General features: G+C 44.5%; 1 protein-coding gene across 5 annotated transcripts in view; it reads right to left on the bottom strand.

Moving 5' to 3' along the window:
- The window catches only part of LOC137351834 (zinc finger protein 664-like), a 39,843-nt gene extending 17,551 nt beyond the window's left edge, over nt 1-22,292 (bottom strand). For 2 of the 5 annotated variants that reach the window (XR_010969583.1, XM_068016735.1), the window contains exon 1: nt 21,993-22,246. Coding sequence is in view for 2 of the 5 variants with exons in the window: in XM_068016733.1 (XP_067872834.1) it covers nt 14,538-15,059 (522 nt within the window). In the remaining 3 variants the exon portion in view is untranslated. Of the gene's footprint in view, nt 1-7,189; nt 7,271-13,964; nt 16,572-21,992 lie in introns of those variants that run through there. The other 3 variants (XM_068016733.1, XM_068016736.1, XM_068016734.1) reach the window with 3 other exon arrangements.
- Nucleotides 22,293-22,644: the final 352 nt, after the last annotated feature.

The following is a 22,644-nucleotide window of genomic DNA, read 5'->3' as shown; positions in this document are numbered from 1 at the left end:
CGTACGTCAGCCAAGAGCAAAGTCTCAATTCATTCCATCTTCGCTGCCTCCGGAGAATCCTTGGCATCAGGTGGCAGGACCGTATCTCCAACGCAGAAGTCCTCGAGGCGGCCAACATCCCCAGCATATACACCCTACTAAGCCAGCGGCGCCTGAGATGGCTTGGCCATGTGAGCCGCATGGAAGGTGGCAGGATCCCCAAGGACACATTGTACAGCGAGCTCGTCACCGGTATCAGACCCACCGGCCGTCCTTGTCTCCGCTTTAAAGACGTCTGCAAACGCGACATGAAGTCCTGTGACATTGATCACAAGTCGTGGGAGTCAGTTGCCAGCGATCGCCAGAGCTGGCGGGCAACCATAAAGGCGGGGCTGAAGCGTGGCGAGTCGAAGAGACTTAGCAGTTTGCAGGAAAAAAGACAGAAGCGCAAGGAGAGAGCCAACTGTGTAACAGCCCCGACAACCAATTTTATCTGCAGCACCTGTGGAAGAGTCTGTCACTCTAGAATTGGCCTTTGTAGCCACTCCAGGCGCTGCTTCAGAAACCACTGACCACCTCCAGGCGCTTACCCATTGTCTCTCGAAACAAGGAGGCCAAAGAAAACACTGGTTATAACACAAGACCCATCTTAGTTTCTGAATTGCTGCTCTTTTGTGATATTTAAAATAACTTTGATCAGTATACTGCCCTTCCCCCACCACTGCTGTGATTGCGATACTTCAATTTCCTGTTGAGCCTGCGACTGGCCACTGGTTATACTGGTTTTTCCACTTCAGCCTATTCCTGGCCAGAAAATCACTCCCCTGCATTGAGTTCACTCCTAAACTGTCTACAGTTAGAATTAGAATTAGAACATTACAGCGCAGTACAGGCCCTTCAGCCCTCGATGTTGCGCCGACCTGTGAAACCATCTGACCTACACTATTCCATTTTCATCCATATGTCTATCCAATGACCACTTAAATGCCCTTAAAGTTGGCGAGTCTACTACTGTTGCAGGCAGGGCGTTCCACGCCCCTAATACTCTCTGAGTAAAGAAACTACCTCTGACATCTGTCCTATATCTATCACCCTCAACTTAAAGCTATGTCCCCTCGTGTTTGCCATCACCATCCGAGGAAAAAGACTCTCACTATCCACCCTATCTAACCCTCTGATTATCTTATATGTCTCTATTAAGTCACCTCTCCTCCTCCTTCTCTCCAACGAAAACAACCTCAAGTCCCTCAGCCTTTCCTCGTAAGACCTTTCCTCCATACCAGGCAACATCCTAGTAAATCTCCTCTGCACCCTTTCCAAAGCTTCCACATCCTTCCTATAATGCGGTGACCAGAACTGCACGCAATACTCCAGGTGCGGTCTCACCAGAGTTTTGTACAGCTGCAGCATGACCCCGTGGCTCCGAAACTCGATCCCCCTAATAAAAGCTAACACACCATATGCCTTCTTAACAGCCCTATTAACCTGGGTAGCAACCTTCAGGGATTTATGTACCTGGACACCAAGATCTCTCTGTTCATCTACACTACCAAGAATCTTCCCATTAGCCCAGTACTCTGCATTCCTGTTACTCCTTCCAAAGTGAATCACCTCGCACTTTTCCGCATTAAACTCCATTTGCCATCTCTCAGCCCAGCTCTGCAGCCTATCTATGTCCCTCTGTCCCCTACAACATCCTTCGGCACTATCCACAACTCCACCAACCTTAGTGTCATCCGCAAATTTACTAACCCACCCTTCTACACCCTCTTCCAGGTCATTTATAAAAATGACAAACAGCAGTGGCCCCAAAACAGATCCTTGCGGTACACCACTAGAAACTATACTCCAGGATGAACATTTGCCATCAACCACCACCCTCTGTCTTCTTTCAGCTAGCCAATTTCTGATCCAAAGCTCTAAATCACCTTCAACCCCATACTTCCGTATTTTCTGCAATAGCCTACCGTGGGGAACCTTATCAAACGCCTTACTGAAATCCATATACACCACATCCACTGCTTTACCCTCATCCACCTGTTTGGTTACCTTGTCAAAAAACTCAATAAGGTTTGTGAGGCACGACCTACCCTTCACAAAACAGTGCTGACTATCGCTAATGAACTTATTCTTTTCAAGATGATTATAAATCCTGTCTCTTATAACCTTTTCCAACATTTTACCCACAGCCGAAGTAAGGCTCACAGGTCTATAATTACCAGGGCTGTCTCTACTCCCCTTCTTGAACAAGGGGACAACATTTGCTATCCTCCAGTCTTCCGGCACTATTCCTGTCGACAATGACGACATAAAGATCAAGTCATATCATTTTGACCACCTGAGGGCGTAGTAGTTGGAGGGTTTGGAGGATAGAGGTGGCAACCTGGAGGTGGGAAGAGGGACCTGTAGCTGCTCCCTTCACACACCTGGAGGACAAGATCACATCTACTTTTATGCCAATCTTGGGCCCTGCCATCATCAAGAGCTAAGGGAGTAAACCCGACAAAATCTGGAGTGGAGTTCCATTAGGCAGTTGGTGTTTCTTTCAATTTAGCACCTTCCGGTAACTCCTATACCAGAGGATAGCTTTTGTCTTTCCTCTGCACTCCAGCCTACAAGGTCGAGAGCGGGGAGCAGATGCTCAGCAAGTCTGCACCTCTTAAAATCATGCATAGGCTACACAGCAAACAAAGAAAGGTAACTTTGCGGCTTGGAAGCTTGAATGTGAGGACTCATGTCCTGGAAAGAACAGCGACCCACACTCCACAGCAAGTGTACGCAAGAAAGCCCTGATTGACTGTCAGCTACACAAGCTTGGTGTCGACATTGCCGCTTTACAAGAAACCAGATTAGCCGACACTGGCTCTATTCAAGAGGCTAACTACGCCTACTACTGGCATGGAATGAGTGAAGATCACCGTGAGCGTGATGTAGGCTTCGCAGTGAGCAAACGGCTTACAGTCAATTGAGTCACCAGTAGCAACTTCGGAGCGCCTCATCTCCCTGCAGTTATCATCCAATGGAGGCACAGTCAACATCATATGCATCTATGCACCAACTCTGAACGCCAGCATCTCAGATAAACAGTATTTCTATGACTCCCTACGTGATGTTCTGAGGAACACCCTAAATGGCCAGAAGCTATTCATCCTGGATGACTTAAACGCATGTGTTGGTGCAGACAGTGATTCATGTCCAATGTGCCTTAGTCATCATGGGGTAGGAAAGATCAACAATAATGGAGAACACCTTCTTGAGCTCTGTACCATGAACCATCACGAACACCTTCTTCCAAGACAGACATCGCCACAAGGTATTGTGGCATCACCGAAGGTCTGGTCATTGGCACCAAGACCTAGTCATCACGAGGAGGCATGATCTGCCTAGTATTCTTAACAGCCACACTGACCATAGCGCAGATCGTGACACTGACCACTCTTAGCAGTAGAGTGAAGGTGCATCCCCGAAGGTTCCACAGCTCCAAACACGATGGTCCACCATGTATCAACATCCCTTGCATAAGCAATGATGCCAAATACCAGCACTTCACACCATCACTAGAACGCTCACTACTCACCAAAGTCTTAATGGGAAGCATCGATGCCAGCATTGATAAAGCTTGGAAGTCAGTAAGCTCAATCATCTATCTATCAGCAGAAGCATCATTTGGTACAGACGGAATCCGCAACAAGGGCTGGTTTGAGACCTACTCAGCTGAGACGATATCAGTCATTGATGCAAAAAAAAAGCCTACATGATGCACAACATAAACCCAACAGCTAAGACACTGCATGACCTGAAAGTAGTCAAGACAGCCGATCAGGAGAGGGAGATGCTGCACAAACACTGGATCAGATTATGTCAAGAAATCCAAACTGCATGTGACAAAGGAAATCTACGAGCTATGTATGAAGGAATCAAGAGGGCGCTTGGCCCTGCCTCACCAAAGTTGCTCTCCTGAAGTCCTCACCAACAGAAGTAAACAGATATCCCACTGGGCTGAACACTAATGCGAGCTATAGTCCTTTGAGTTGGACATCTCCCAGTCTGTGCTCGATGCTCTCCCATAACTTCCAGTCCTGGATGAGTTGGATGAAGAACCCTCATTACTGGAGCTTGAGAAGGCCATAGACCACCTAGCGACTGAAGGGCACCGGGAAAGGATGGAATCCCAGCCAAACTGATCAAGTACGGAAAGTCCCATCTATTGCCACACCTTTATCACTTTCTCATTCGCTACTCAACGAAAGATGCGCGATGCCAAAATCATCACACTATACAAAGATAGATGACAGAGGAGACTGCAACAATTACAGGGGCATTTCACTCCTTAGTGTCACAGAGAAGGCTTTTACTAGGTTCATACTTAAAAGGCTCCATTTACTTGCAGACTGAATGTACCTGGAGGCGCAGTGCTGTTTCCATGCTGGCAGATCTACTGTGGATATGATCTTCTCCTTATCCAGCGAAGAGAAGTGTAGGGAACAGCGTACACCCCTTTACTTTACTTTTGTAGATCTCACTAAGGCATTCGACACCGTCAGCAGAGCAGGGCTCTACAAGATTTTGAGAAAAATTGGCTGTCCACCGAAGCTCCTCAGTCTCATCCGCTCCTTCCATGACAACATGCACTGCACTGTACAGTTTGATGGCTCCACTTCCAACAGTTGCAGAGTGAAGAATGGAGTGAAACAGGGTTGTGTCCTAGGCCCCCACTCTGTTCGGCAGCTTCTTCTCCATGCTCCTGACCATTGCCTTCCCTGCAGATATGGAAGGAGTCTACTTGCACACTAGGTCAGAAGGCAAGCTCTACAATCTATCAAGACTGAAATCAAAGACAAAAACACATCATGTCCTGATCAGAGAATTCCTCTGTGCTGATGATGCTGTGCTAATCGCCCACACAGAAACTCAACTATAAAGACTCCTTGACTGTCTCTCCCGTGCCTATAAGTTGTTCTCCTCGACTATAAGCTTCAAGAAAACTGTGATCATGGGACAAGTTGTTGCATCTCCACCCCTGTTCACACTAAACACCCCCCCACTGGAAATGGTTAGCAAATTCTGCTACCAGACAATCTGTCCCTTGATGCAGAGCATGATACATGCATAGTGAAAGCAGCTACCACTTTTGGCCAATTTGCGAAACGTGCATGGGATAACACCAAGCTGACCCTTAAGACCAAGCTGATAGTTTATAAGGCCTGTGTTCTCAGCACCTTACTGTATGGCTGTGAAACATGGGCAACTTACAGCTACCAGGAAAAGAAGCTCAATAATTTTTCCCTTTGCTGTCTTCAGCGCATTATGGGTATATCCTGGCAGGACAAAAATCACAAATGTGGCAGTCCTCCCAAGTGTGCTGGCAGTAATCAAACAGAAGTGGCTTTGGTGGATCGGACACCAGGATAAAAGATGGTTGCATACCCAAGGACCTTCTGTATGGTGAGGCAGCTGGGGCCAAACGACCAGTGGGGCACCTAAAGCTCCGCTTGGAGGATGCTTGCAAGCATAACATGAAGGCCCTAAATGTCAACTTCGCACTTGGGAGTCACTAGCTGGCGAAAGAGGGAAATGGCAACACATCCTGTGGGCTGGTGTGCACTACCACAATGACCAGTTGCTACAGCAGCTTGGCAACAGGTGCCAATGTCAAAAACAACTCTCAGCATCACTTGGCAGCTTCACATGCAGCACTTGTGGCAAACCTGCCTTCCAAGGATTGGCCTTCACAGCCATCAGCAAAGGTGAATCAAGAGAAGACACCCCACCGAAATGAATTGTTTGCTGCATGTCCATCATCTTTCGTAGATGGAAGGATGCCAACCCAGCTCTGAGGGGCAGATAGATACAGGGAATAGCACTGCAGGGCAGGTATAAACAGGAACTCGCACCCAGGGGGGGGCAAGTATACACAGGAATTTGCACTGCTGGACAGAGATACTCAGCGCCTGGAACTATGGGACAGGGATACCCGAGAACTAGCACCACTGGGCAGGTCTACATAGTGGTATGGCCATGTCATGAGGGGAGTGGGCAGGTCTCACCGTTCAACTCCCACCTGACCGGAGCAAGTGTTTTTGTTATTAGGGTTTAAACATTTGCATTTTATTTGTCAAATAAACAGCAACAGGTGTTCTTGTAGGCTTAAAAACTAGAGATTAATTACATCGGAGGCTGGTGAGATAATTTTGGAAAGATAAGGGCATTAAAAACTATTAAGGTAGGAAGGGGGAATGGAGGTCCTGAAGGCAGATTTTAGGGAGCTAGGAAGATTAAAAAGCAGGACCTCAAAAGCAGCAATCTCAGGATTACTCCCAGTCCCACATGTGAGTGAGCATAGGAAAAGGAGAATTGAGCGATTGAATATGTGGCTGGAGAATTGGTGAAGGAGAGAGGGAATCAGATTTGTGAGGCAAGTGGGACCTATACAGGATGGACAGATTACTTCTTAACAGGACTGAGACTAATATCCTCACAGGGAGATTTGCTACTGCTGTTGGGGATTGTTTAAACCAGATTGGCAGGGGCATGGGAAGGGCAGGACTGGGTGTTAAATATTCCTGGATACAAGGTGTTCAGGAAAGATAGGAAAGGGAATAAAGGGGGAGGGGTGGTGGTATTGATTAAGGAGAGCATTGCAGTGCTGGAGAAAAAGGATGTCCCAGAGGGGTCGAGGATAGAATTAATTTGGCTAGAGCTAAGGAATAAAAAAAAAGGTGCAGCTACATTCTTCAGTATTGTCTACTGGCCACCAACTAGTGGGAAGGATACAGAGGAACAAATTTGCAAGGAAATTACAGGGAGGTGCAAAAATTCTCAGGTGGTTATAATGGGGGACTTTAATGATCCAAACATAGACAGGGATGGTAGTAGTGTAAAGGGCAGTAAGGGGCAAGAGTTCCTAGCGTGTGTTCAAGAAATTTTTCTACAATAGTATGTTTCTGATCCAATGAGAAAGGAGGCATTGCTAGACCTGGTTCTTGGGAATGAGGTGGGCCAAGTGGATCAAGCATCAGTAGGAGATCATTTAGGGAACAGTGATCATTGTATCAAAGGTTTAGGCTGACTATGGAAAAGGACAAAGACCAATCTAGACCATGAATAACTAACTGGGGGAAGTCAATTTCAATGGGATAAGAATGGAGCTGGGGCGAATAAATTGGAGTCAAAGGTTGGCAGGAAAAACAGCAGTTGAACAATGGGCTACCTTCAAAGAAGAGATCGTTCGGGCACAGTCAAGGCACGTTCCCTCGAAGGGGAAAGGTACGGCAAACAAATCCAGAGCTCCCTGGATGACAAAAGAGGTAAAGATTAAAGATAAAAAAAAGTGTGCTTATGATAGGTGCCAGGTAGAAAATATTATTGTGAATCAGACCAAATATAGAAGGTCCAGACAGGAAGTGAGAAAGCAAACAAGAGAAGCAAAGAGAGCTTGGAAAGAGACTGGCAGCTAACAATGAAGGGAATCCCAAAGTTACTATTTACATGTCTATAGAAAAATCACTGTTAAAATGAAGAGTGGGGACCAAGGGGATTTGCACATAGAGGCAGAGGGCATAACTGAGGGCTTAAATGAATACTTTACATCTGTCTTTACCAAGGAAGAATATGCAACCCAGGCAATGGTGAAAGAGGAAGTAATTCAGACACTTGAAGGCTTTAAAATTGATAAAGAACAGATTAGATAGGCTGTCTGTACTTAAAGTGGATAAAACACCAACACCGGATAAGATGCATCCAAGGATACTGAGGAAAGTTAAGGTGGAAATCGCAGAGGCACTGGCCATAATTTTGCAGCCTCTCTTAGACTCAGGGGTGGTGCCCGAGGACTGGAGAATTGCAAATCTTACAGCCTTGTTCAGAAAAGGGTGTAAAGATAAACCCAACAACTAGAGTTTAAATTCGGTGCTGGGGAAACTTCTAGAAAAAAATAATTCCAGACAAAATTATTAGTCACATAGACAAATGCAGGTTAAAGAAAGGCAGCATGGATTTCTTAAGGGAAAATCATATTTAACTAATTTGGAGTTTTTTGAAGAGGTAACAGATGGTTGATGAGGGCAATGCTGTTGATGTGGTGTATATGGTGTTTCAAAAGGCATTCGATACATGGCACACAATAGACCTGTGAGCAAACTTGTAGCGCGTGGAATAAAAGGGATGGGAGCAATATGGATATGAAAATGGCTGAGTGACAGAAAACAAAGAGTAGTGGTTAATGGATGTTTTTCGGGCTGGAGAAAGGTTTGTAGTGGAGCTCTCCAGGGTCAGTGCTAGAACCCTTTCTTTTCTCGATATATATTAATGACCTATGTCATGCAGACCTCCCACCTGCCAAGAATGAGGCATATTAATTTTGTCATATGAACATTGATTTTAAACTGTTGCTGGAGCAAGGAAATGGCTTGTTAAACAGATTAGCCATGGCTGGAAAAAACATTTGCATAACAGACAGTGCTTGGAGGGTCAAAGGAGCTATTCCCTGCTCCAATTTAACCTACAATGGACTTTGAGCACCAGGTATTGTGTGCAAGTGGAGACATTCCAGGGTTGGCAAAGGCAAGAGAATCCACAAACAGACGTGGTCAGACCAGCTAGTCACATGACTAATCTGTTTGGCAACCTGGGTTTTTCTGAATTATACAAAGAGTTTGAGCTGGGAAAGACTGTTTGCTCCTGGACTGAAAAAACACCTCTCCTGTCTAGCTAACCCTCTCTTTCTCATGGAACTCCAAATCTACTGAAGACACATGAAACTCAAGAGGGAAAAGTCTTCTACATCGAACAAGGTTTAAGAATACTGGGCCCCAACGAAAAGAAAGACTTATCTACAATCAAGGACTCCACAGCGAGCTCGAAGAATAGTAACCAAAAAAATCTTCAGATAGTGCCTCAAACCTTTCCACTTAATTTCTTCTGCTCTTTTCTGTCTCTATCTGCGTGTGTATCGTGTATGCATGCTAGCGTGGGCGTGCTACATATCCATAGGTGTTAACCAAATTAGAGTTAAACTTTAATAAAGTTCAACCTCTTCTCTTTAAACTGGAGAAAACCTGTTTGGCTAGTTTCTTTGCCTTATAATTGGAGGTTAGTGAACAAGGATTCACTAAGGGGGAGCTAAATAAAACAGTGTGTTTAAAATTAAACCCTTTTACAGTAAGACCGGGTGAATGCCGAAAGGGAACCTTAGACCCCTTCCTCACCTGGTCATAATAGAAATTTGGGTGCTACCATCCTGGATTTTACCCACAAACGAGAGGAATTGGAGGTGGGAAGCCGAATTGTTCCCAGTCAAAAAAGAGGAAGATTCCAATACAGGTTTTCTTGTGGTTTTGTGTGCTTGAATACCAACATGTCTGCAACTGAAGCTAGTAGCTCTCCAAGCCATGGTGAAGTAACTTGGGATAAGTTAAAAGCACTGTCTATGGAGGGGCTGAGAAAAATGGCTGAGCAGTGTGGGATCACTGTACGTGGCAAGGCTAGGAAGTCTGAACTCCTAAGGCAGTGATCAATCACATTTCCCTTAAATCTGAAGCAGCAACAGAGTTAGAAGTAGACTCCGACAGGGTATTGCCAATAAAGATACAATTAGAACAAAGGAAACTTGAATTAGAAGACAGGGAAAGAGACAGGAGAGAGAGAGAAAGAGCCTTCCAGAAGGAATGTGAAGACAAAGAGAGAGAGGAGAGAAAGAACCTTCCATAAAGAATGTGAAGAAAAAGAGTTGAAGTGGCTTGAATTAATGAGGGGGTGACGGAGTAACCCCAGTGAAAGCATGGCCAATATGCTGGGTACAAATTTGCTAAAACTATCTCAATTAATCCCAAAATTCAATGGGAGAGACGTGAAAGTCTTTTTTGTGTCTTTTGAGAAACTGGTAAGGCAGCTAAAATGGCCAGCTGAGACTTGGCCTCTTATTACAAAGCAAGCTAACTGGAAAAGCCCATGAGGTTTATTCCCTGTTGCCAGATGAGAGTTCATCAAATTATGAACTGACAAAAAATGCCATCCACAGGACATATGAATTAGTACCCTGCTCCTAGGTAATGATCTGGCGGGGGTGAAGGTGGTAGCCCCCTAGTAGTGAAAGAAAGATCGCAGGAGGTCAGAGAGACAGGGCAGAGGCAGGAGACAGTGTTCCTGCAGTTTCCCTGAATGTGTAACGAATCAGGCCATGATCAAATTGGCTCCCTCAGAGGAGACTGAATTGGCACTGCAGGCAGGTGACTGAGGACTGTCTATCTGAGACTTTCTTTGGAAAGTTAGAAGACCCAGGGAATGAATTATATAAATTTTCCCGAGCTGAGGCTCAGCGAGCCTACCCAGTATTGCGAGAGTGAGCACAAGCTGCCCAGTCTGAAAGTGAAGCAGAGGGAGTCTCTGATGGCTACTATTTAAAGAATGAGGTACTGATGAGGAAATGGAGTTCTCCTCACAGACCTGAGAGCAAGGAGTGGACAATAGTTCACCAGTCAGTGGTGCCGCAGAGATACTGGAGAGAAATATTAAGAAGGGCCCACGAGACTACTGTGGTTATACATGCCAGTATATGAAAAACCAAAGCCCACATAAGACAGCAGTTTGACTGGCCAAAACTCCACGAAGATGTGGTGGAGTACTGCAAGAGTTGCCACATGTGCCAGGTTGAGTGGAAACCTCAACCTACAGTGAAACCTGCACCCCTAAGTCTTGTACCGGTGTTAGTAGGACCCTCCAGCAGATGGCTGGTGAACTGTAAGGGACCCCTGCTGAGAACAAAAGGGGATAGGCAGACACATGGCTGGAAAAGGGTAGAAAGGGAAGGGGTAAAAGCAACCAAGAGGACAGGTTAAAGGAAGTCTGGGAGGAATCCTGGATTAAAAACCCCTACTGTCTGGTCAGCCAACCCCGAAAAATTTGAAAAGTTAGACCCCACTTCCTATGTAAATGCAGACACTAGAAGCACCCCACCAGAGTTGCTAACAGCATTTACAGGAACTTGCAGAGGCAAAGGAAGACCTCTAGGGGGCAGAGAAACCAAGACAGTGATGCTTCACCTAGTCGAAGTGCCACAGGGGAGTGCAGTGGAGTCTGCACAAATACCTGCAGGCAGGAGTGTCCCAGAGGACAAAGGGAGATTAGCAAAGAAACCTCCCCCCATCAGGAAAAAAAAGAGAACCACCCATCCTGTTTAGAATACAAGAGCAGGGAGGTTATGCTGGAGAAGGGTCACTGACCTGAAACGTTAACTCTGCTCATCTCTCCACAGATGCTGCTAGACCTGAGTATTTCCAGCATTTCTTGTTTTTATTTCAGATTTCCAGCATCCGCAGTATTTTGTTTTTATTTTAGATGTTATGCTGGAACTGTATAACTCATAGGTTAGACCACAAACTATGTGCCGTTCTGGTCACCTCATTACAGAAAGGATGTAATTGAACTAGAGAGGGTACAGAGGAGATTTATGAGGATGTTGCCAGGACTGGAAAAATGCAGCTATGAGGAAAGATTGGATAGGCTGGGGTTGTTCTCCTCGGAACGGAGAAGGCTGAGGGGAGATCTGATTGAAATGTACAAAATTTTGAGGGGACTGGATAGAGTGGAGATGCAAGGTCTATGCACTTTAGCAGAGAGGTCAGTGATGAGGGGGCATTGATTTAAAGTTATTGGTAGAAAAATTAGAGAGGAGATGAGGAAAAACCTTTTCACCCAGAGGGTGGTGGGGTCTGGAACTCACTGCCTGAAAGGGTAGTTGAGGCAGAAACCCTCAACTTATTCAAAAGGAGTCTGGATATGCACCTCATGTGCAGGGCTACAGACCAAATGCTGGAAGGTGGGATTAGAATAGGTGGATTGTTCTTTGGCCGGCACAGACACGATGGGCCAAGTGGCCTCTTTCTGTGCCTTAAACTTTCCATGATTCTATTCCCTGAAGTCAAAAGCCTTTGCATGACTTAGCAAAGCACTGAGAGTGTGTTGTGGATAGACCCCGCCCACGACTGACTGTCCTACGCAAAAGAATTCCAACTTAGGGCTAATTAAATTGCACCCACCACCTTTTTGCAGCCCTCAACAGGAACAAAGAGCAGAGGCAGTCATGAAAATGGACAAACTGAAGAAAACTTCCCCAAAGAACGACAGGTTTATTGGGATGCCAAAAAGGGCAGTTTAAAGCAACACTGCTATCAAGAAAAGACAGGCTGTAATAATTTATGAATGAATGTGAATATGAGAGAGAGAGAGACGCATGCTTTTTCCTGTATCTTATGCTTTCTCTCTCAATGCTTTTTAATGAAATGCGCTTTTCTCAAATTGCATTTCATTCCGCTGGGTGTGGAGGTGTCATGCAGAGCCCCCCAATCTGCCAAGAATGAGGCATATTAATTTTGTCATATGAACATTGATTTTAAACTTGCTGGAGCGAGGAAATGACTTGTTAAACAGATCAGCCATGGCTGGAAAAAACATTTGCATAACATTTGGAGGGACAAAAGGGCTATTCCATGCTCCAATTTAACCCACAATGGACATTGAGCACCAGGTATTGTGTGTAAGAGGAGACATTCCAGGGTCGGCTAAGACAAGAGAATCCACAAACAGACGTGGTCAGACCAGCGAGTCAGCAACCTGGATTTTTCTGAATTGTACAAAGAGTTTGAATTGGGAAAATTGGTTTGCTCCTGGACTGAAAAAGACCTCTTGGCTGGCTCACCACAACCTCTCCTATCTGGCTCTCTCTCTCTTTCTCACAGAACTCCAAAGCCACTGAAGACACATGAACCCCAAGAGAGAAACCCCAAGTTCAACCTTTTTTCTTTAAGCCTAAGAAACCCTATTTGGCTAGTTTCTTTGCCTTATAATTGGAAGTTAATGAGCAAGGATTCACTAAGGGGGAGCTAAAAAAACAAACAGTGCATTTAAAATTAAACCCTGTTACGGTAAGACCAGCTGAAGGCTGAGGGAGCCCTAGACCCTTTCTCACCTGGTCCTAACACCTAGATCATGGTGTACAGGGCATAACTTCAAAATCTGCAGATGATACGAAACTTGGAAGCATTGTGAACTGCAAGGAGGATAGTATGGCACTTCGAAAGGACAGACAAGTTAGCGGAAAGAGTGGACAAGTGGCAGATGAAGTTCGATGCAGAGAAATGTGAAGCAATTCACTTTTGTAGAAAGGTGGCGGAGAAACAATATAAAATAAAGGGTACAATTCTAAAACGAGTGCAGGGGCAGAGGGATCTGGGTGTATATACGTACAAGTCATTGAAGATGGTGGGACAGGTTGAAAATGTGATTAATAAAGCTTACAGCATCCTAGGCTTTATCTAGCAGCGCAAAGTATAAAAGCAAGGAAGTTATGTTAAACTTGTATAAAACTCTGGTTCAGCCTCAACTGGAGCATTGCATCCAGTTCTGGGCACCATACTTTAGGAAGGAGGTGAAGGCCTTAGAGAGGGTGCAGAAAAGATTGATGAGAATGGTTCCAGGGATGAGGAACTTCAGTTATGTGGAGAAGTTGGGCCCATTTTCCTTGGAGGAGAGAAGGCCGAGAGGTGATTTATAGAGGTATTCAAAATCATGAGCGGTCTGGACAGAGTGGATAGAGAGAAACTTCCCACTCATGAAAGGATCAAGAATGAGAGGGCACAGATTTAAAGTAATTGGCAAAAGAAGCAATGATGACATGAGGAAAAACTTTTTTATGCACTGAGTGGATGGAATCTGGAATGCACTGCCTGAGAGTCTGGTGGACACAGTTTCAGCTGAGGCATTCAAGAGGGAATAGATTTATTATCTGTAAAGGAAGAATGTGCAGAGCTACGGGGAGAAGGTGGGGGAGTGGCACTAGGAAACCTGGTACTTCAGAAAGCCAGCACAGACAAAATGGGCTGAATGGTTATAGCACAGAATGAGACCATTCTATGATATTAATGCAGTCTTCAATCAATTTATTTTAAAAGAGTTTTATTTTAATAAGTTAACACATCTTAAACTGGTAGACTCAGGACTATACTACAAACACATTAAAGCTTGGTAGAATAATTACCACAGTCACTTTCAGACTGGAAATTTAAACCTGCCGTTTCATTTTCATTCAGGAACAGATTGCAGTTTTACAACAATCTCTGATTTGACAACACGTTTTCAATATTCATCATTGTTCTTCCTGACTCCAAACTCAACTGTAAAGGCACCTTCTGTTCTGCACCTAGGAGCTCGGAAGCATGGAAGAGAGCAGCTGGGACACATTTCTTACAAGCCTCAGGATTAACCCGCACGAGACTTTACGGTCATACTGTCATGAAGAAAGACAAGAAACAACAAAGTGCCATTTGTCCCTCTCAGTGTGCCCTGAAGGACTGTGTCCAGGCTGAAGTTCTGTTCCTGCCGTACGATCCTCCCCCCAGATTGTCCCTTCTGAGCTCCAGCCAAGTGAGTTAAAAATTTACAATGCATTTAAAACTTAGCTTTGCATGCTAATTGATATTTATTCAGGATATTAAACAGCAGTCCATTTATATGGATTATTAACACCAGCAGAAACAAACCCAAACTATCAGAATGAACATGATTCAGTCCTGGTTGTGATTAACAGCAGCAGTAACAGCAGCCCCTGCAGTCACTTGTGAACTCGCCATCAGCAGGGAGGGTGACGGAGTGAATCCTTTCCCAAATATGGAGCAGGTGAATGGCCTCTCCCCAGTGTGAACTCTGTGTGCCAGCAGATCCCTTTTACTTTTAAAGGTCTTCTCACAGTCAGAACATTTAAAAGGTCTATCTTCAGTGTGAACTCGCTGATGTGTTAGAAGGTCGGATGAATTAGCGAATCCCTTCCCACACATGGAGCAGGTAAATGGGCTCTCTCCAGTGCAAATGTGCTGGTGTGTCAGTAGTTTGGATGGGCGATTAAATCCCTCCCCACACACGGAACAATTGAACGGATTCTTCCTAGTGTGAACTCGTTTGTGTGTGACAGAAGGTAGGATGACTGAGAGAATCCCTTCCCACACACTGAGCAGGTGAACGGCCTCTCCCCAGTGTGGCTTCGCCGATGAGTTTCCAGCTTTGATGGGGAACTGAATCCCTTCCCACATTCCCACGGTTTATCCGTGGTGCCAGTGCCCGTGTGTATCTCCAGGTTGGATGATCAGTTCAAACCTCATCCACACGCAGAGCGCGTGTACCATTTCTCCCAGCAGTGAATGATGCAATGTTTCTTCAGGCCATGTAACTGGTTAAAACATTTCTCCTTCTATATTAAAAAGCCAATGTTATTCAGCTCCTGATTTATTGAGTAAGTCTGTCAGATTTTGATGTGATGTTTGCTGAGAGTTCCCCGTATGCAATTCCTCCCCTTCTAATACCCTGTAAAAGGAGTTTTAAAAGACAGTACAGAATAGAAATTCAGAACAAACAATTCTAGTTTCTTTCTTTTTTTCATTCATTCATGGGATCTGAGCATCACTGGAAAGTCAGCATTTATTCCACATCCGTAATTGCCTTTGAGATGGTGGTGGTAAGCCACCTGCTTGAACCGCTGCTGCCCATGTGGTGCAGTTACACCCACAATGCTGTTAGGGAGGAAGTAGCAGGATTTTGATCCAGTGACAGTGAAGGAACGGCGATATATTTCCAAGTCGGGATAGTGTGTGATTTGGAGAGAATGTTGAAAGTGGTGGTGTTCCCATATATCTGCCCTTGTGTTTCTGGGCAGTCGAGTTTAACAGGTTTGGAAGGAGCCTTGCTGCGTTGATACAGTGCATTTTGCAGATGGTGCACACTGCTGCCACTGTGCGTCGGTGGTGGAGGGAGTGAACGTTAAAGTTGGTGGATGGGGTGCCGATCAAGCGGGCTGCTTTATCCCGGATGGTGTCGAGCTTCTTGAGTGTTGTTGGAGCGTCACTCATCCAAGCATGTAGAGTGTATTCCATCACACTCCTGACTTGTGCCTTGTTGGTGGTGGACAGGCTTTGGGGAGACAGGAGGTGAGTTACTCGCTGCAGAATTCCCAGCCTCTGACTTACTCTTGTAGCTTCAGTATGTGGCTGTCCAGTTAAGTTTCTGGTCAATGTAGATGGTGGGGGATTCGACTATGAATGTCAAGGGGAGATGGTTAGATGCTGTTTTGTTGGCGATGGTCATTGTCTGGCACTTAAGTGGAAAGTAACATCCATGCCACACATCAGCCCAAGCTTGAATGTTGCATATGTCTTGCTGTATGCATGCACAGACTGCATCATTATCCGAGCTGTTGCGAATGTGACTGAACATTGCGCAGTGAACATCGCCACTTCTGATGAAGGGAAAGTCATTGATGAAGCAGCCGAGGATGGTTGTGCCTAGGACACTGTACTGAAGAATTCCTGTAGCGATATCCTGGGGCTATGATTTGGCCTCCAACAAATACCTTCCTTTGTACTCAATATGATTCCAGCCAGAGATTTTTTTTTGTCCTGTTCTGGTTGACTTCAATTTTATAAGGGCTACTTACTGGCACACTCGGTCAAATATTGCCCTGATGTCAAGAGCAGTCACTCACCTCTGGAATTCAGCTCTTTTATCCAGGTTTAGACCACGGCTGTAACAAGCTCGGCAGCTGAATGGTCCTGGTGGAGCCCAAACTGAGCATTAGTGAGCAGCTCATTAGTGAGTAAGAGGCCAGAATTGGAGGAAAGCAGAGCTCATAAGATCATAGAATGAGGCCATTCAGCCAATCATACGCATGCCAGCTCTTTGAAAGACCTGTGCAATTTAGCCCCACTCTCCTGTCCTTTCCCCATCGTCTGGCAAACTTTTCCAATTCAACTATATATCTCTTTTAAAAGTTACTACTGAATTTGCTTCCAACAGGTAATGTATTTCAAATCACAAATGTTTTTCATCTCACCTCTGGCTCTTTTACCAATTACCCTCAATCTGTGTCATCACTTACTGACCCTTCTGAGACTGGAAACAATTTCTTCTTACTAAAGAGGGTTAGGAACTTTGGAGTAGGAGTAGGCCATTCAGCCCATCGAGCCTGCCCTGCCATTCAATATGATCTTGGCTGATCATCCACTTCAATGCCTTTTCCCCAAATTATCCTCATATCTCATGTCATTTGTATTTAGAAATATGTTGATCTCTGCTTTAAACTTACTCAATGACTGAGCTTCCACAGCCCTCTGGGGTAGAGAATTGAAAAGATTCACAACCCTCCGAGTAAAGAAATTTCTCCTCATCTCTGTCCTGAGTGGCTTCCTCCTTATTTTGAAACTGTGTCCCCTGGATCTAGACTCCCCGACCAGGGGAAACACCTTAGCTGCATCTACCCTGTCTATCCCTTTTAAGTGTTTTGTAGGTTTCAATGAGATCATCTCTCATTCTTCGAAACTCGAGAGAATATAGGCCCAGTTTCCCCAATTTCTCTTCCTAGCACAGACCCGCCAGCCCGGGAACAAGTCTGGTGAACCTTCATTACACTCCCTCTATGGCAATATCCTTCCTAGGTTAAGGGAACTAAAACAGCACACAGTACTCCAGGTGCGGTCTAACCAAGGTTCTATACAATTGAAGCAAGACTTCACTACTCCTGTACTCAAATCCTCTTGTGATAAAGGCCAACATACCATTAGCCTTCTTAATTGCTTTCTACACCTGCATGTTAACTGTTGACTTATTGACAAGGACACCCATCTATTCCTCCTACTAAAAGTAGAAAACCTTACATTTTTCCACATTATATTCCATCTGCCATGTTGTTCCCCACTCACTAAGTCTGTCCAAATCCCCTCGAAGCCACTTTGCATCTTCCTCACAACACACATTCCCACATAGTTTTGTGTCATTCGTGAACTTGGAAATAATACATTTGGTCCTCACATCCAAATCATTGATATATATTGTGAACAGCTGAATCCCTGCGGTACCCCACTAGTCACAGCCTGCCAACCCGAGAATGACATATTTATTCCGACTCTCAGCTTTCTGCCTGTTAACCAATCCTTAATCCATGCCAGTATATTTCCTCCTATCCCATGTGCTTTAATTTTACTAACCAACCTCCTGTGGGAGAATTTATCAAAAGCCTTCCAAAAATTCAAGTATACCATGTCTACTGACTCCCCTTTATCAATTCTGTTAGTGAAATCCTCAAAAAACTCCAGCAGGTTCGTCAAACATGATTTCCCATTTAGAAATCCATGTTGACTATGTCCAATCAGATCATTATTATCCAAGTGTCCATTTATCACATCCTTTAGAATAGATTCTAGCATTTTCTCATGAACTGATAGAAGGCTAACAGGTCTGTAATTCCCTGTTTTCTCTCTCCCTCCCTTCTTAAATAGCAGGGCGACACTTGCGACCTTCCAATCTGCAGGAACCGCTCCAGAATCTATGGAATTTTGGAAGATGATATCCAATGCATCCACTATCTTCATAGCTACCTCTTTCAACACTGTGGGATGTAGAATATCAGGACCTGGGGAATTATCAACCTTCAGCCCCATTAATTTCTCCAATACTACCTCCTTACTAATTTCCTTCAATTACTCATTCCCCCTAATCCCTTGGATCTATCATTTTGGGAGATTTCTTGTATCTTCCCCAGTGAAGACAGACACAAAGTAATCATTTAGCTTCTCTGCCATTTCTCTATTCCCCATTATAAATTCTCCTGACTGTGCCTGTAATGGACCCACATTTGTCTTAGCCAAAGGTTTCCTTTTTACGTACCTATAGAAGCTTTTACTGTCCATTTTTATGTTTTTTGCTAGTTTACATTCATATTCTATTCTCCCTTTATCAGTTTCTTCATCCTCCTTTGCTGTATTCTAAAATCCTCCCAATCCTCAGGTTTACTACTATTTCTGGCAGCTTTATAGGCCTTTTATTTTAATGCTATACAATCCTTAACTTCCTTTGTTATCCACAGCTGACTGCCTTTACATTTGGGGTTTATGTGCCTTGAAGGAATGTATATAGAAACATAGAAAATAGCAGGAGTAGGCCATTCGGGCTTTCGAACCTGCTCTGCCATTCATTATGACCATGGCTGATCATCCAACTCAGTAACCTGTTCCCGATTTCCCCCCATATCCTTTGATCCCTTTCACCCCAAGAGCTATATATAACTCCTTTTTGAAAACATACAATGTTTTGGCCTCAACTGCTTTCTGTGGTAGCGAATTCCACAGGCTCACCACTCTCTGGGTGAAGAAATTTCTCCTCATCTCAGTCCTGAAAGGTTTACCCCGTATTCTTAGACTATGACCCCGGTTCTGGACTCCCCCACCATCGGGAACATCCTTCCTGCATCTACCCTGTCAAGTCCTGTTAGAATTTTATAGGTTTCTATGAGACTCCCCCTCATTCTTCTGAACTCCAGCGAATATAATCCTAACCGACTCAATCTCTCCTCATACATCAGTCCCGCCATACCAGGAATCAGTCTGGTAAACCTTCATTGCACTCCCTCTATAGCAAGCACATCCTGCCTCAGATAAGGAGACCAAAATTGCACACAATATTCCAGGTATGGCCTCACCAAGGCCCTGTATAATTGCAGCAATACTCAGCTGTACTCGAATCCTCTCGCTATGAAGGCCAACATACCATTTGCCTTTTTTACCACCTGTTGCACCTGCATGCTTACCTTCAGCGACTGGTGAACGAGAACATCCAGGTCTCACTGCATATTCCCCTCTCTCAGTTTATAGATGTTCAGATAATCTGCCTTCCTGTCTTTGCTACCAAAGTAGATAACCTCACATTTATCCACATTATACTGCATCTGCCATGTATTAGCCCACTCACTCAACCTGTCCAAATCACCCTGAAGCCTCTCTGCATAGTTGCTGTAAACTATGTAATATTTCTTTAAAGACTATCCATTGCCTATGTACTGCCATATCTTTTAATGTATTTTCCCAATCCACCTCAGCAAATTTTCCCCTCATACCTTCATAATTTCCTTTGCTTAAATTTAACACCCTGGCTTCAGATTGAACTACCTCACTTTCAAACATTATGTAAAATTATCATATTATGGGATGTGCAAGAGGTCACAGAGCGAGGGAGCGGTAAAGCCATGGACAGAATTAAACAAAAGGATGAGAATTTTAAACGCTAAAGCGACCATGCATCTCCCCCAGGACAGATGGTGACTCACTACTAACAGAACAGATTTTCTTTAATTGTCCAGAACATTGAGAGTTTGTCCCTCTAAATATTACCATTTGACAGGATGGGTGGAAGCTTATCCCATGACTGCAGCTACATCCGGAGGAGCTTCTAAAGTAATATTGGAACAAATAATTCCCCGATACGGAATTGTAGAAAACATAGACTCAGACCAAGGAAGTCATTTTACCTCGAAGCTATTACAAGAAATAGTTAGGGGATTGGGAATCCAATGGGACTTCCATACCCCTTGGCACCCTCCCTCTTCGGGGCGGGTGGAAAGAATGAATCAGACCTTAAAGAAACACCTGTCCAAACTGGTACTTGAAACAAGGTTACCCTGGACCAAATGTTTACCTATAGCGATACTCAGAATTCGGACAGCCCCTAGAAAAGATGTGGGACTGTCCCCCTATGAAATGCTATACGGATTACCCTATATGGGAACCAGGGGCGAGATGCCAACCTTAGAAACTAAAGATTCGTTTCTAAAGAACTATATACTGGCGTTGTCTTCCTCATTGTCATTCCTCAGGAAGCAAGGCCTGTTAGCACAGACCCCACCTCTCGAATTTGCAGTGCACAAGATCCAACCAGGAGATTGGGTTGTGGTGAAATCGTGGAAAGAGACTAAACTACAACCGAACTGGGAAGGACCATACCAGACTCTCCTGACCACTGAAACAGCCATAAGAACGGCAGAAAGAGGTTGGACCCACTACACAAGAATCAAGGGGCCGGTACAACCCCCGGCCGAGGAAGGAACTTGGACAACCGAATTAACAGAAGAACCATTGAAACTAAAGCTAAAAAGACTTTGAGTAACGAACTTTTTTATATAGCGGCGTGAGCGCGGAAATACTGTCTGTAATATTGTGTGCCTTTTCTTTCTCTCTCTCTCTCTTTCTTTTCAAAAGTAGCCAGGAAATCAGAACCAGATTAAAATGGGTTGGATGTTTTTGTATGCAGTATTAGTCATCTCAGTAATGGGAAAAATAACAATGTGGGACGGAACTGACGGGGACAACGGTACACAAATTCCATGGGTTACCCAAATTGAAATCCCGGACGAGCCCCCAAATTGTGAGAATAAAAAAATACTGAAATGTTGTTTCTACAGCTTGTGGGAAATTACCAAGAAGTCATTTCTACACAACATAATGAAATCTCTGAACAAGGGAACTGATAAGGGGATGTGAGTAAAGACCTTGAGACAGTATGGCAGTTAAAAATTGTGCTTATGCAGAGAAAAGAAAAACAGCAAGAGTTAGAACAAAGGATGTAGTGAATGAGTAACTGACAGCTGCAAGTTAACACACACACAGGAGGCTTGCAAAAGAATGGAGAGCCAAATAAGGTAAAACAAAAAGAGTCAGGGGCTAGAAAGTTAGAGTAGGGGGAGAAGTAAACAGAGGAGGAGACTGTAGCAACCATAGGATAGGTTAGTGTCATAATACGTTATAACCAATAATGTAAAATAAAGGCGTGGATAAATGGATTTGTATTGTATAAACATGAACTGAATATGTTGATCGGTGTGCCTGCTTGTAGGACACCCGATCTTGCAAGAACGTTAAATAAACTTACTTCTTCAGAGTTTGACTTGGTGTAAATTATCAAGTGGGCTACGTTTCCCACAATAATGAGGGGGAAATAAATCTGTGTCTTTAACAAACAGCGAAACCGAAAGAGGGAAATGAATTTAATCATGTGGGGTCCACTTGGCACGGAAATTTCTGAAACTCAGACTAGGAACTCTAAGAAAACAAAATACTAACAAATGTGAAAGTGTTTTGTTGAGAAAATAAACACTGATTTAATTCTGAAAGGATAAATAGTTTTGCCAGGGGTTCACACTGACTCACCTGACTGACAGCCTCAGGTTGTTGCTCTCAAAGCCGCTGCTCCCTTGGCCCTCCAGCCTCTGAGCTTCTTCCTGTTGCTTCCCAGGACAATCGAACAGCTCTCGCAACATGGAGTTCAGGGGCTCAGAGAAAGATGGGGCCATTAATCTGAGTTAGAAAATACAATGAAAGAAACATGATTCAATTGACGTGCAGGAGGAGCATCATTAACCCGATGGTGCAGTGCCTCACCCATCCAACCCGCCGCTTCCGGGTTTCTGTCACACAAGACCGAGGCCGCTCCGAATGCCCCCGCGTTCAACCCTGGGTAGCATGCGCACTTTCAGCCACTGGGGATATCAGTGCGATCAATAGAGCGATTTTCAGGGCGCAGAGAATTGTGGGAACTACTGCCGCCATTATTTAGAAGCTGTCGTGTTTTCTTGCAGGCTGACAGAAGGTCAGCGACCTGAAACGTTTACTCTGTTTCTCCCTCCACAGATGCTGCCTGAACTGTTGAACATTTCCAATACTTTTGCTTTTTATTCAGATTTCCAGCATCCGCAGTATTTTTCAAACGAAGCTGATTTATTTCACATGTATCCAGAATATTAAACTCCTTCCCAGTTATAGAGGTTATTAACATCAGCAGAAACAAACCACGACTGTCAGA

The sequence above is a fragment of the Heterodontus francisci genome, chromosome 36 (assembly GCF_036365525.1).
Source record: "Heterodontus francisci isolate sHetFra1 chromosome 36, sHetFra1.hap1, whole genome shotgun sequence".
Taxonomy (NCBI): Eukaryota; Metazoa; Chordata; class Chondrichthyes; order Heterodontiformes; family Heterodontidae; genus Heterodontus; species Heterodontus francisci.
Note: the sequence above shows the minus strand (reverse complement) of the source record. Positions and strands in the feature narration are given on the sequence as shown.